General features: G+C 47.2%; 1 protein-coding gene across 2 annotated transcripts in view; it reads left to right on the top strand.

Annotated features, from left to right (window-relative positions):
- TNS2 (tensin 2) overlaps positions 1-12084 on the top strand; it is a 274519-nt gene that overhangs the window by 32662 nt on the left and 229773 nt on the right. Inside the window, exon 1 of one of the 2 annotated variants that reach the window (XM_033936280.1) lies at positions 6658-6757. The exons of the other annotated variant lie outside the window; for it this stretch is intronic. Coding sequence (XP_033792171.1) covers positions 6749-6757 — 9 coding nt within the window. The 5' untranslated portion in view covers positions 6658-6748. Of the gene's footprint in view, positions 1-6657; positions 6758-12084 lie in introns of those variants that run through there. 2 annotated transcript variants of the gene reach the window in all.

The raw sequence follows: 12084 nt of genomic DNA, 5'->3' as shown, positions 1-12084 counted from the left end.
GAACCCTGTTATAAAAATGGCTCTTAAGGAGGCTCTGTACAGTTCTGTGTACATGTGATATGCAGTGTAAAAGCATGACAATAACTAGCAGGCGTCAATGATATGGGGTAATGGTATGAAGATGAAGAAAGGGAAGCTCTGAAGGAGTGCTTTTCACTGACCATTGTGGAGGGCTGCACACGGGCCAGGTGTGCATGAGATAGATTTGCATACAGTGACACAGTGTGCATGAAAATCTGTTTATATTCATGAGGGTTATCCTGAAAACCTGATCTATCTGCAGTCTTTAATTAGCCTATAGAAACAGTTGTGACTAATTCATTGGACTATTTGACACAAAATTTCCATCTAGTCTCAGAGAGTAATCTGTTATAAACATCGCAATGACTGGAAGGTGAACTCTTTCTACACAAGGTGGCTTTTTAGCCTTCCTTTTTTGAGTTTCATATTTCTGAGCGGAGTATATATAATTTGACCACATTCTGTAGACAGTACTCTACAATTTGGAGTCAGTCTATTCATATACATCGTCCTTAATTACTGAGCTGAAGCAGCGCTTCTCACCCCTCTCCTGGAGGCAGATCTAGTCAGGTGGCTTTTTCAGGATTACCATAGTGACTATGCAAGCAGGGCCAGATTTATGATTTTGACTGGAGGATGAGGGCAGAGATCCTCGCTTGGAGGTCTGAGAGCTGAGGAGGGCCCTCTGGAGACTAGAAAGCAGGGATGGGAGTCTAGGGCAACACTGGATGGCCATTATGCAAGTGGATGGACTCTTTTAGCCTGTGTACATGGGATTTTCAACAGTTGATGCTCTAGGCAGTTGGCTGTGTTCCTATACCTAAATCCTGACCTGTAAAGAGAGAGTGATTTTATGCATATTCATCTATGCAGAGCTTTCAAATTATACACTTCCAGAAGAAAGATTTTAGGCTAGGCCAGGATTTCTGACAATCGCATCGTGTTGCATTATAGCACCTGCAGCTCTGATTTATTTATGTAGAATCTGGAACCACAACTAGAGGTCTGCACAGGAACGGGGATCATGGGAATCCCACAGGGACTCCTCCCAGGCCCATGAGACTCCCACGGGGACCCCTCGAAGGCCGACGGGACTCCATCCTATCCCGACTCGAGGCCTACCTTATTTCCGGTCTGGCGCTGCGCTGAGCTCCTGACGAATCAGCAGCAAGTCACGTAGGCATGGAGCTTATCACGTAGGCAGTAAGCTCAGTACAAGCACACATTGGTTCAGCTGCAGCACAACAGGCCAATCACAAATGACCTCAGAGTTCTAAGGTCATTTGTGATTAGCCCATTGTGCTGCAGCTGAACCAATGTGTGCCTGTGCTGAGCTTACTGCCTATGTGATGAGCTCCAGAGGAGGGAGAGCCGGCGGCTGAGTTGCTGCTTCTGGGGAGCTGCAGCGCTTCACTTTTTGTTGCCTTTGTGCAGCCACCCGAGCGAGGAGTGGGAATGCTCTCTGGCTCCCAGCTGCAGTGGCGTACCTAGGGGGAGGTGGGGGGAGGGGCAGTCTGCCCCGGGTGCATGCCCCAAGGGGGTGCACAGGAGAGAGCTGAACGGGTACGACGGGGGACCCTCAGGGTTAAATACAACTTGAGCCGTGAGGCTCGTCTTCTGTTCCTACTTGCCCTGCCACGCACACATAGCCGACCGGAAATCTTCCCCGATGTCAGCGCTGATGTTGGAGGGAGGGCTTAAGCAAAGCCTGCCCTCCGATGTCAGCGCTGACATCGGGGAAGACTTCCGGTCGGCTATGTGTGCGAGGCAGGGCAGGCAGGAAATAGAAGACGAGCCTCGCGGCTCGAGCTCCATTTGCTGAAAAAGTTGCTAAGATGAGGGCTGGGAGTCAAACGCGGAACACAAAAGGGGGGAGGGAGTGCATTTTTGGACATAAGGCATGAACTTGGGAAAGAGGATGGAGGAAGGGAGGGAAAGAGATGCTGAGGTGGGGGAGGGAATGTGTTTTTGGACACAAAAGGCATGAACTTGTGAGAGAGGAAGGGAGGGAAAGAGATGCTGACGTGGGAGAGGGTGTGTTTTTAGACACAAGGCATGAACTTGGGAGAGAGGATGGAGGGAGGGAAAGAGGTGGGGAGGGAGTGCATTTTTGGACACAAGGCATGAACTTGGGAGAGAGGATGGAGGAAGGGAGGGGAAGAGGTGGGGAGGGTGTGTGTTTTTGGATGGGTGGGGACGGAGGGATTCCTTGCGGGGACAGGTGGAGATGGAGGGATTCCTCACGGGGATGGGTGGGACTTCTGTCCCTGCGCAACTCTCTAGTGCACAGCTGGCCACGCTCCCTATTCTGCCGCTGCTGCTTTCCTTAACCAGCAGCAGCGGCAGTAAACAGAGGTGTCCGTGGGTGCTCACTGCCGTTGCTCATGTTCTGGCTGGCTCCCCGCTGAAAGGGGTCCGAGGCAGTTGTGGATCGCGCGAGGAGCGGACGCCCGTGGCTTTCAGCAGGAGAGCCGGCCAGACATGCTGGGCAAGGAAGGGGGGAGGGTAGACATGCTGGGCAGGGAAGGGGGAAGGGTAGAAATGCTGCACAGGGAAAGGGGGAGGGTAGAAATACTGCACAGGCAAGGGGGGGAGAAATGCTGCAAAGGCAAGTGGGGAGACATGCTGCTGCTGTTGCACAGGGAAGGGAGGAGGGTAGAAATACTGCACAGGCAAGGGGGGGGGGAGACATGCTGCTTCTGCAGCACCCAATTGGGGAGAGAGAGGGAAGGAGGGAGAAAGAAGACCATTGAGAGGAACCAGAGATGCCAAGTCCATGGGAGGGAAGGAAAGGAAAAAAGGAAAGGAGATACCAGACCATGGAGGGGGAGGAAGAGATGCCATGGCATGAGGGAAGGGGAGGAGATGGAGATACCACACCATGGTGTGGAGTGGGAAGGATGGAAGGAAAGGAGAAGAGAAAGAGAGAGATGCCAAAGCATAGGGGAGGGGGTGGAGACAGAAAAATGGAGAGGGGTGAAGCTGAAATGAATCATGTGCAAAGGAGAGAAGGGTTCCCAGATATACAGTTTATTGAAGGGACATAGAAAGAGGGAAGATGCCATATGGAAGAGAGAGAGTGTGGGCAGTAGATGGAATTGGTAGAGAGAGAGGGCAGAAGCTGGGTGGAAGGGGCAAAGAGAGGGCAGATGTTGCATGGAAGGGAGAGAGGACAAATGCTGTATAGAAAGAAGAGAGCAAAGATGATTAAAACAGAAATGACAAAAGGTAGAAAGATTTTTTTGTTGCTTTACTTAGAATCAAGTAGTATTGTAACTGTATTGATAAAAGTTTATAAATAGGAAATGGAAATAAGGCAATTTTTTGGACTAAACCCCTTTCCTCAGGACAGATACCATAACAGCAGTATATTGTACTGTTCTGAAGAAAGATTTTGCCTCTGAAAGCTAAATGAAAAATGGATTAGTCCAATAAAATGGTATTTTCTTATTTCTCATTATTTGTTTCATTTTTATTTGTTAATTTGTAAAGTGGTGATTGTTGTTATGTATCAGTTTTTTCAAATTTACATCTACTGTCTTTATATTTTGCACAGTATTAGGGGACATGTCACTGTTCAATGTGGAGAAATGCAAGGTAATGCATTTAGGCAATAAGAATAAGGAATACGAGTATACAATGTCAGGTGCAACTCTGGGGAAGAGTGAACAAGAAAAGGACCTGGGTGTACTGATAGATAGGAGCCTGAAGCCGTCGGCACAATGTGCGGAGCGGCAAAGAAGGCAAATAGAATGTTGGGCATGATAAAGAAAGGAATCTCGAGTAGATCGGAGAAAGTTATAATGCCGCTTTATAGGGCAATGGTCAGACCACACTTGGAATACTGCGTCCAACATTGGTCTCCCTACCTAAAGAAGGATATAAAACTGCTGGAGAGGGTGCAGAGACGAGCAACAAAACTGGTGAAGGGTATGGAGAAACTGGAATACGAGGACAGACTTATAACACTAGGATTGTTCTCCCTTGAGAAAAGGAGACTGCGTGGGGATATGATCGAGACCTTCAAAATACTGAAAGGAATCGACAAAATAGAGCAGAGAAGATTATTTACATTGTCCAATTTGACACGGACTAGAGGACATGTAACGAAGCTAAGGGGGGACAGGTTCAGGACTAATGTCAGGAAGTTCTGTTTCACTCAGAGAGTGGTTGACACCTGGAATGCCCTCCCAGAGGAGATTATTGCGGAATCGACCGTCCTAGGCTTCAAGAGCAAACTAGATGCATATCTCCTTAAGAGAGGCATATAAGGATATGGTGGACTATAAATTAAGCCAGGTGTACACCTGGCAGGGCCTCCGCGTGTGCGGATCGCTGGACTTGATGGACCGAAGGTCTGATCCGGAGATGGCAGTTCTTATGTTCTTATGTTTTTGTGGTGTTGTGGTGTTGCATTGTAAGCAGAGTCTGGTTTCTTGGCGGTTCAGTTTAACTTTTGTCTACACATTTCTATTTTTAGTTTGTGATTATTCTATATTGGGTGAGGGTGTATCTCTGTTCTGTGTGAATGAAAAGGACATAGTTTTCAGTTGGCATTGACTACAGGATCAATTGACTGTGTGGGATCTGGCTTGTTTAGTTTTACAATGTATGTGTTGGTGTTCTAGGGCTCACTGCAGTGTTTAAGATGCTACCTTTTCCTAGGTACACTCTTGTTGTACGATATGTGGATTGTTACTAAAAATCATATTTTGATATAGATGGGGGGTGTCAAAAAATGATGGGCTCCGGGTGTCACATATGCTAGGTACGCCACTGCCCAGCTGCGTTCTGCCCTGCCCCCACCTGAGCTGGCCAAAGTTGCATGGGTAAGTGTGGGAACTGGGTCTGGAGAAGGGAAGGACCTTGGGGGTGGGGGGGGGGGCAGGCCAGGCCAGAACCCTTCACCTCCCGCTCCACAGTTCCCTGCTGCCGTGGTGAAGGTGGTTTCAGCTCCTGGGCACTGGGGTGGCTGGCTGGGAGAGGGCCTACTACCCTGTCAAACCACTTGGCAGGAGCTGTCTGGTGTTGCTGAGGTCAGGTTAGTGGGGGTGGGGGAGGGGGAAAGGCTTGGTGGGTGCTGGGAATTGGCATACATGTGACAGGTGGGGGAGGAAAGAGAGTAGAATCAATTTGGTTCACAGGTTAGGCAGGGATGGGCTTGGAATTGTGGGGGACAGCTAGGAGGAGAAATGACAGGCAGGCCAGGGTGAGGAGAAGAAAGAGTGAAAGCTAGCATGAAGGGAGAGGTGAGGTGACAGGGAGAGGAGGTGGGGGGCCCCACAAAATAGCAGAGACAAGTAAGCAGGCAGTATGGCTAATATGAGAACTAGCAAAAGGGACAGGTGACGACCATCATGAGGGGGTAGGGAGAATGAGGCAATGGTGACATGGAGCATGGGATGATAGGTGGTTAGAGAATAAGGTGGCAAACAGGCCAACCAAGGTTCCACCTTGGGCAGAGAGAGAGGTAGGGAGAGTGAAGTGGCAGGTTGGATGGGGGTGAAGGGGAAGGGAGAGAATCTGGTGACAGGATCAGGGGGTACAGAGATAAGAGGGTACAGAGATGATGGTGACAGGATCAGGGGTAGGGAGAGTGCGGTAATGGGGACAAGGAAGCAAGTGGGCCAGTGTGAGGAGTAGGGAGGTTGTGTTCTGTATGTATGAAAAGGACTATTTTCTTTTAGCGTTGACTGTACAGGATCGATCTGTATTAATCTGGCTTCAGTTTAACAATGGATATATTGATATTCTAATGCTTACTGCGGTGTTTATGATGCTCCCTTTTCCTAGATGCACCCTTGCTTTGTGACTCATGGATTATTACTAAAAATATTTTTTTATAGAGAGGAGGGGAGTGTTAAAAAAATGATTGTATTTTATTGTTTGTTTAAATAAACTAAGGCTTTAAAAAAAATCAAAACTTTCTGAACTAATTGCTGCTTTTTATGGGGCCAGGTAACTTTTATGGGGGGATGGGGAGGACGGAGGGATTCCTTGCAGGGACAGGTGGGATTTTGGCAGGGATGGGTGGGATTTCTGTCCCTGCGCAACTCTCTAACCACAACTACCACACTGCTTTGAGATGTACTGTAAGTTTAAAACCAGGACACCCCAAAATGTCTCCCTCCTGGAACTAGGTATAGCTTGGCAGCTCGGTCTCAATTTATTGTGGCAATGCTGAATCCCCACCTGGCTGGATGTGCCTCTAGGAGAGGGATGAAAAGCACTGTTCTAAAGGCTTCCTGAAGCCCGAACCATAGCAGTATTCAAGCACACATTGGACAGACTTAAAGGGAGTAAAGGACCCTAGAGGCAAAGGGAGGAAGACCACAGACAGGAAAAGTGCTGCAACAGCACAGTAAATCTGTACAAATGGGCAGACTGGGAGGGCCAAGTGGGCTTTTGCCTCCTTTTTTTTCTCCCGCAGTGTCCCAGCCTCAGCCTCTCTGGGACTGATGTTTCATCTCCTGAAAGCCCTTGCATTCTGCTCCCTGAATGCAGTCCTTTTTCTTGCTGTGAGCGTGTTTGGCCTGTCCCATGGATACAGAGGGAAGGATCAATGGAGGGAGGGGTTATCCGGCTGTGGTAAAAGCAGTGACAGCAGTTGGGTCATGTCAGTTTTACAGCTGGAGACTGAGATCTGTGCAGTGCACCAGGCAGCAGGAATGAGGGAGGCTAAGAGCCGGGCTTCTGCACTACATCAGCGCCTGTCTTAGCAGGAGCCATGAGCAAGGTAAAGGCAGTGAAAGTTCACATGTGTTATTTGCATCTGCTTGACCCCTGCCTGTTCTGGAAAAGGCATGAGCTGGTCACCCCCTTCCTAGCAGCGGGGGTGGGGGGGTGTTGATCAGGGGTTTGCATGCTAAGATGGAATGATTGTTCATTTTCTGTAAATTATAGAACAAAATCAACAGAACGGCCGGGTTAGGGTAAAGTAAACTATACCAGATCTATTACCTTACCCACAATAGTCTCAATTAAAACAAACAACCCTTAATCTATACAAAAAAAAAAAAAATACAAATTTATAAATGGCTTTATTAATAAAATGTTCTTTGTAAGTGTTCTGTTTGCATTTACAAAAAAAAGTTATCTAATCTATACTTAATAAAACAAGGACTTTCATATAATACTGAAAAGTAATGAGGCGCAGTCTCACCACTTCAGAAGCTTTCAGTACTTTATAATCATCGATCCATAAAAATAGTGGTTTCCGATCACAAAGTCACTTAACTGAATAACTTCTATGTTTTTACAGTAAATTGTTGTAACACACAATATCAAGAACCACAATTCTAGTATCTGGCAAACTGTAAATAAAAATAACTTATGTTGGAGGTATATCCACAGCACTATTTAGTGTAGATTAGTGGTTGTTCATCTGAATTAATTGACATATTGTGGGGTTAAGATTGTAGAGCTGGCCTTTTCTGTAACACGTGCAAAGAGCTATGTGAGTAGCTCTGAGATTTTACAGCAGGTCAGCGGCACGGGGAGGTTAAGTGATTTTCCCAAGGTCACACAGTGAAAGGTGGGGGGTGAGGGGGGCGCTATAGAAATGATATTACTTTTGTGCTCTGTCCATTGTATGGCATTATATAAATGAAAAAAATTAAATTAAGAGCATCTCATTTCAGTACTGGTAACTGTTGCTGAAGGAACACTAAGCCAGTGCTTTTTCTTTTTCTAGCTAGAACCTTTGGCAGGTTTAGTGAATAATGTTAATGAAACTGCATCAAATGTTTCATGTGATGCTTATGCATTTAAGTTGGAAAACTCTGTGTTGTCTTATGGCAGTTTCCGCCTGGTCTTCTTGAGTTTTCAGCTCAGTCAGAACCTTTTTCTTCCTCCCTCATCCCAAGCCATGCTTTATACTGACTTCTCTTTACTGTCTCTCTGTGCTTACGATTATAACGTTTTATAAAAACAACTGTGGAGTACGGTTGAGATGCAGTTGAGGACTGCCTACCCCTTCATAGGTTCCTCACTTTTCCTAATGCTAATGACTTTTCCTAATGCTAAGGACTCCTAAGCCTCAAAGTTTCTTGCTCTAATATCCTCATTCAATCTTCAGCTGCTCTCCACTACCCCCATGCAACAGAATGGCCACTGCCTTGATCTCGTCCTCTTCTCCAACTGCTCAATTGCCAACTTCTCCACCTCAGTTCTTCCCACCTCTGACTATCATTTGATAACTTTCACAACTCATCCTCCTCCTCCCCCCAAGACATGACCAATCTTCACCAATACATTCAAGGCTCTTCAGATTACTGACCCTCGCACTCTCTCCACCACTGTCTTCCCCCGGTTCATAGTCAAAAACATGCAGGACAATCGAGCGTAGGACATCAGTGCGCTGGACTTAAACTGAATTTTAAAGTGCTCTGAGGGGGGGTTTGGGGAGGGAACCCCCGCAGTTAAGTTAGTACTGTTTGCGCTGCCGTTGGGTGGGGGTGCGGGGGGGGGGAAGAGGCGTTTTTCCCTTTTTTTTATGGAAAAACGTCAATTTTCTCTGTAATGAGAGGGGATTCCCCACCCCCTCCTTGGAGCACTTTAAAATTAAGTTTAAGTATGGCGCGCTGATGTCCTGTGCGCAATTGTCTGCTCGGTATTGTCAGCGCTTGATTGTCTCGTGCGTTTTTGGCCCGTCACCCTTCACCCCTCCTCTCAAACACTAAGCTATGTAAGTCAATCAAAGAGGCAATCTCTTCCTACAAAACGTTACTCTTTCCTCTGCTCTTGATGCCCTTGCTCCTCCCATTTCACGTTCTGTAAGGCGTACTAAACCCTAGCCCTGGCTGACCTCTGCAATCCATTACTTATGTTCCTGTGCCCAATCTGTGGAATGTCTTTGGTTGAAATCCCACACTCATGCTGACTTTGTGCATTTCAAATTCCTGCCGACTTGTTTCCAGTCTACCTTTTCTCTTGCAAAACAAGACTACTACATCCACTTGAGTTACTCTTGGGTCTAACCCTCACCATCTCTTTGCCACACTCATCTCTCTACTCAAACTGCACTCGCCTCCAACTCCTCCCTCCCCCTTCGCTTTCAACCCAGACTATAGCTGAATATTTCCATGACAAAGTTCACAAGTTTAACCTTGAATTCTCAACCAAATCGCATCCACCTCTCTTTCTCCAGTCCACTCGGCCATCCCTCCACCAACCCCTGCCACCTTTTCTTCCTTCTCTGAAATCACTGAAGAGAAAACTGCACATTTTCTTTCCTCCTCCAAATTCACTGCTTGTTCCCACTCATCTACTTATCACCATTTCTCCTACTGTCATCTTCTCTATCTGCCATATCTTCAACCTATCACTCTCTACTGCAGCTGGGTCCGACACCTTCAAACATGCCATATTTAAACCACTCCTCAAAAACCCTTTGCTGGATCCTACTTGCCGCTCCAATTAACTATCTCCCCATCACCATCCTCACCTTCTTATCCAAGCTACTTGAACGTGCTATTCACCACTGTTGTCTTGACTTTCTTTCATCTCGAGCTATCCTTGACCCTCTTCAATTGGGCTTTCACCCTCTTCATTCTACAGAAACTGCCCTTGCTAGTCTCCAATTGCCTGTTCCTGGCCAAATCCAAAGGCCTCTACTTCATCCTCATCCTCCTTGATCTATCTGTGACTTTTGACACTAGATCACCACCTGCTCATCGATATGCTGTTCTCACTTGGGTTTCAGGGCTCTCTTATCTCATAGTTTTCGTCTTATCTTTCCCATCGCACTTTTAGTGTTTACTCGGGTGGATCCTCCTCCACCAATGGGGGGTGCTGGAAGGGAAGAGGCGCAGAGAGGCGTTGGCGCCAGCTGACTGCCTACAGGATGTGCCTCTTGCCGTGAGAGGCATATCCTGTAAGCAGTCAGCCGGCACTGGTGCTTCTCCTCCTCCCTGGCTTCTCATGGCACACCTGGAATCTTGAGTGGTACACTAGTGTGCCATGGCACACAGTTTGTGATACACTGTGCTATACCATTTCTCTCCCCTTCAGTCTGTTCAGAATTCTGCTGCACACCTCACATTCCACCAGTGTTATGCTCACATTACCCCTCTTCTCAAATCACTTCATTGGCTCCCTATCCATTTCTGCACAGTTCAAACTCCTCTTAATGACCTACAAGTGTATTCACTCTGCAGCTTATCATGATCCCTCCTCTCTTCTCTGTCCCTATACACCTCCCCAGGTAAGTTTCTCTTATCTTATCTGAGTCCTTCTCCTCTACTGCCAACTCCTGACTCCATCCCGTCTTCTTTGCTGTACCATATGTTTGGAACAAAGTGCCTGACTTGTCAGGCTCCGTCTCTGACAGTATTCAAATTCATGCAAAAAGCCCACTTTTTTGAAGCTGGTTTTAAGTCCTAACTCCAACCTATTTGTAAAGCACCTATTATCTATTTGTCATTCCCTCTATAGTCCCCTACCCTATCTGCCTTATCGTTCCCTCTGTAATTCCTTACCTGAGCAGCCTGCATATACTCACCCTATTTGTCCTGTTTGACTGTCACAATTAGATTGTAAGCTCTTTCGTGCAGGGACTATCTCTTACGTGTTTAATGTACAACTCTGTGAGCGTCTGGTTGTGCTATAGAAATGATAAGTAGTGGTAGTAGGGCTGGGACCTGATACTGAGAATCTTCATTGGCACTTACCCAGAGATCATTTTCCCTATTGCATATCGATTCCCTCCCCTTAATTTAGTTTTGCTATGGCAGTGACAGTCCTGGCTGGGGCCAGGAGAAATGCACCTGGACACTTTCTACAATCCTGCAGCCATGGGCCCTAAATCCAGCCACTGTGTTGCTGCTTATGCAATGAATGTGACCCTATGATGTTCCAGTACAGTATCCTGACCTCCTGCTGCTGGGGGCAGCTTCTTCCCACACTCAACTTTAATTATTTAATGTTCTTCATTTGAATGTGTTTGTCCATTGGCATGTGCAGATTGCAGCAGGTCAGTGGGGCAGAAGGAACTGGGAGGGAGGGATTTGAGCGAGGATTAGGCATCTTCTGACACCCCCCCCCCCCTTTCTCGGAGTTGCATGAGACCAGTAAAGGAAACTCCATTGCAGAGTATGAGGCCAGGGCTATGAGCAATGATTTGCTCTCTCACACAGTTTGGACCTCTCTTGTTGTCGCCTTTAAGCCTTTTCAGTGCTCATCCCCAGCTGTTCTGTGCTTGAATCGCTCGGCATTCCTTATCCAGGGAACGCATGGGGCCAAGTTCCATTCCAGGCACTTGCCTCATTAAAAGAAAGTTGGGTGGCTGTCGCTCATCTCAGCTTTGGTGCTAGATGCTGGCAAGGTGGAGCCCAGCCCTGCAGGATCCAAAGTCTTGGAGCCAGTCCTCCTGTTTCTGAGTGGCAGGTCCTCTTTCCAGCCTGATGCACAGGGAAGGGGGAATAGGGACTTGTACACTGCCTTTTTGTGGCTTTGGCATTTCAAAGTGGTGGGCACTCGAGGATTGAATGGCTTGCCCAGGGTCACAGGGAGCAGCACTGGGATTTGATTTTGCAGCTTCTGAGTGCAGAGGCAGCAGCTCTACCAGTGAGCCTTATGGGAAATGCCCATCTCGCCCCATGGTTTCACATAGTCCTAGCACACAGCTGGACTACAGTATTGATGGGGCTGAGATAGATGTAGTGCTGGAGCTTAGGGGTCCTTAGAGGGAGCTTCAATCCCTCTTTGAATAGTTTGGCTGGCATCTGACTCCAAGTTATGAGGAGCAAGTCAGTTTTACTGTTGGCAAAGCTTATCTCAAAAGTTTTCATGTCCAGGAACTTCCAGCGTGCTTTTAAACAGGAGATGAGGAAGACCATGGCAAGTTCACTTGTCCCTGAAGACCTGGAGTAGAACCTAAGGGGATTGTAGAACCGGAAGGGTGTTTGCATTTGATTTTAAATTTAAATTACTCACCTTTTCCAAATGTGTGTTAAAGGTGAGTTACACTTAGGTACAAGATATTTCCATAGCCAAGTAGACTTACAATTGAATTTGTACCTGAGGTAATGAAGGGGGAAGTGATTGTTCAGGGTTATTGGAAGA

Source organism: Geotrypetes seraphini, chromosome 3 (genome assembly GCF_902459505.1).
Source record: "Geotrypetes seraphini chromosome 3, aGeoSer1.1, whole genome shotgun sequence".
Classification (NCBI taxonomy): Eukaryota; Metazoa; Chordata; class Amphibia; order Gymnophiona; family Dermophiidae; genus Geotrypetes; species Geotrypetes seraphini.
Note: the sequence above shows the minus strand (reverse complement) of the source record. Positions and strands in the feature narration are given on the sequence as shown.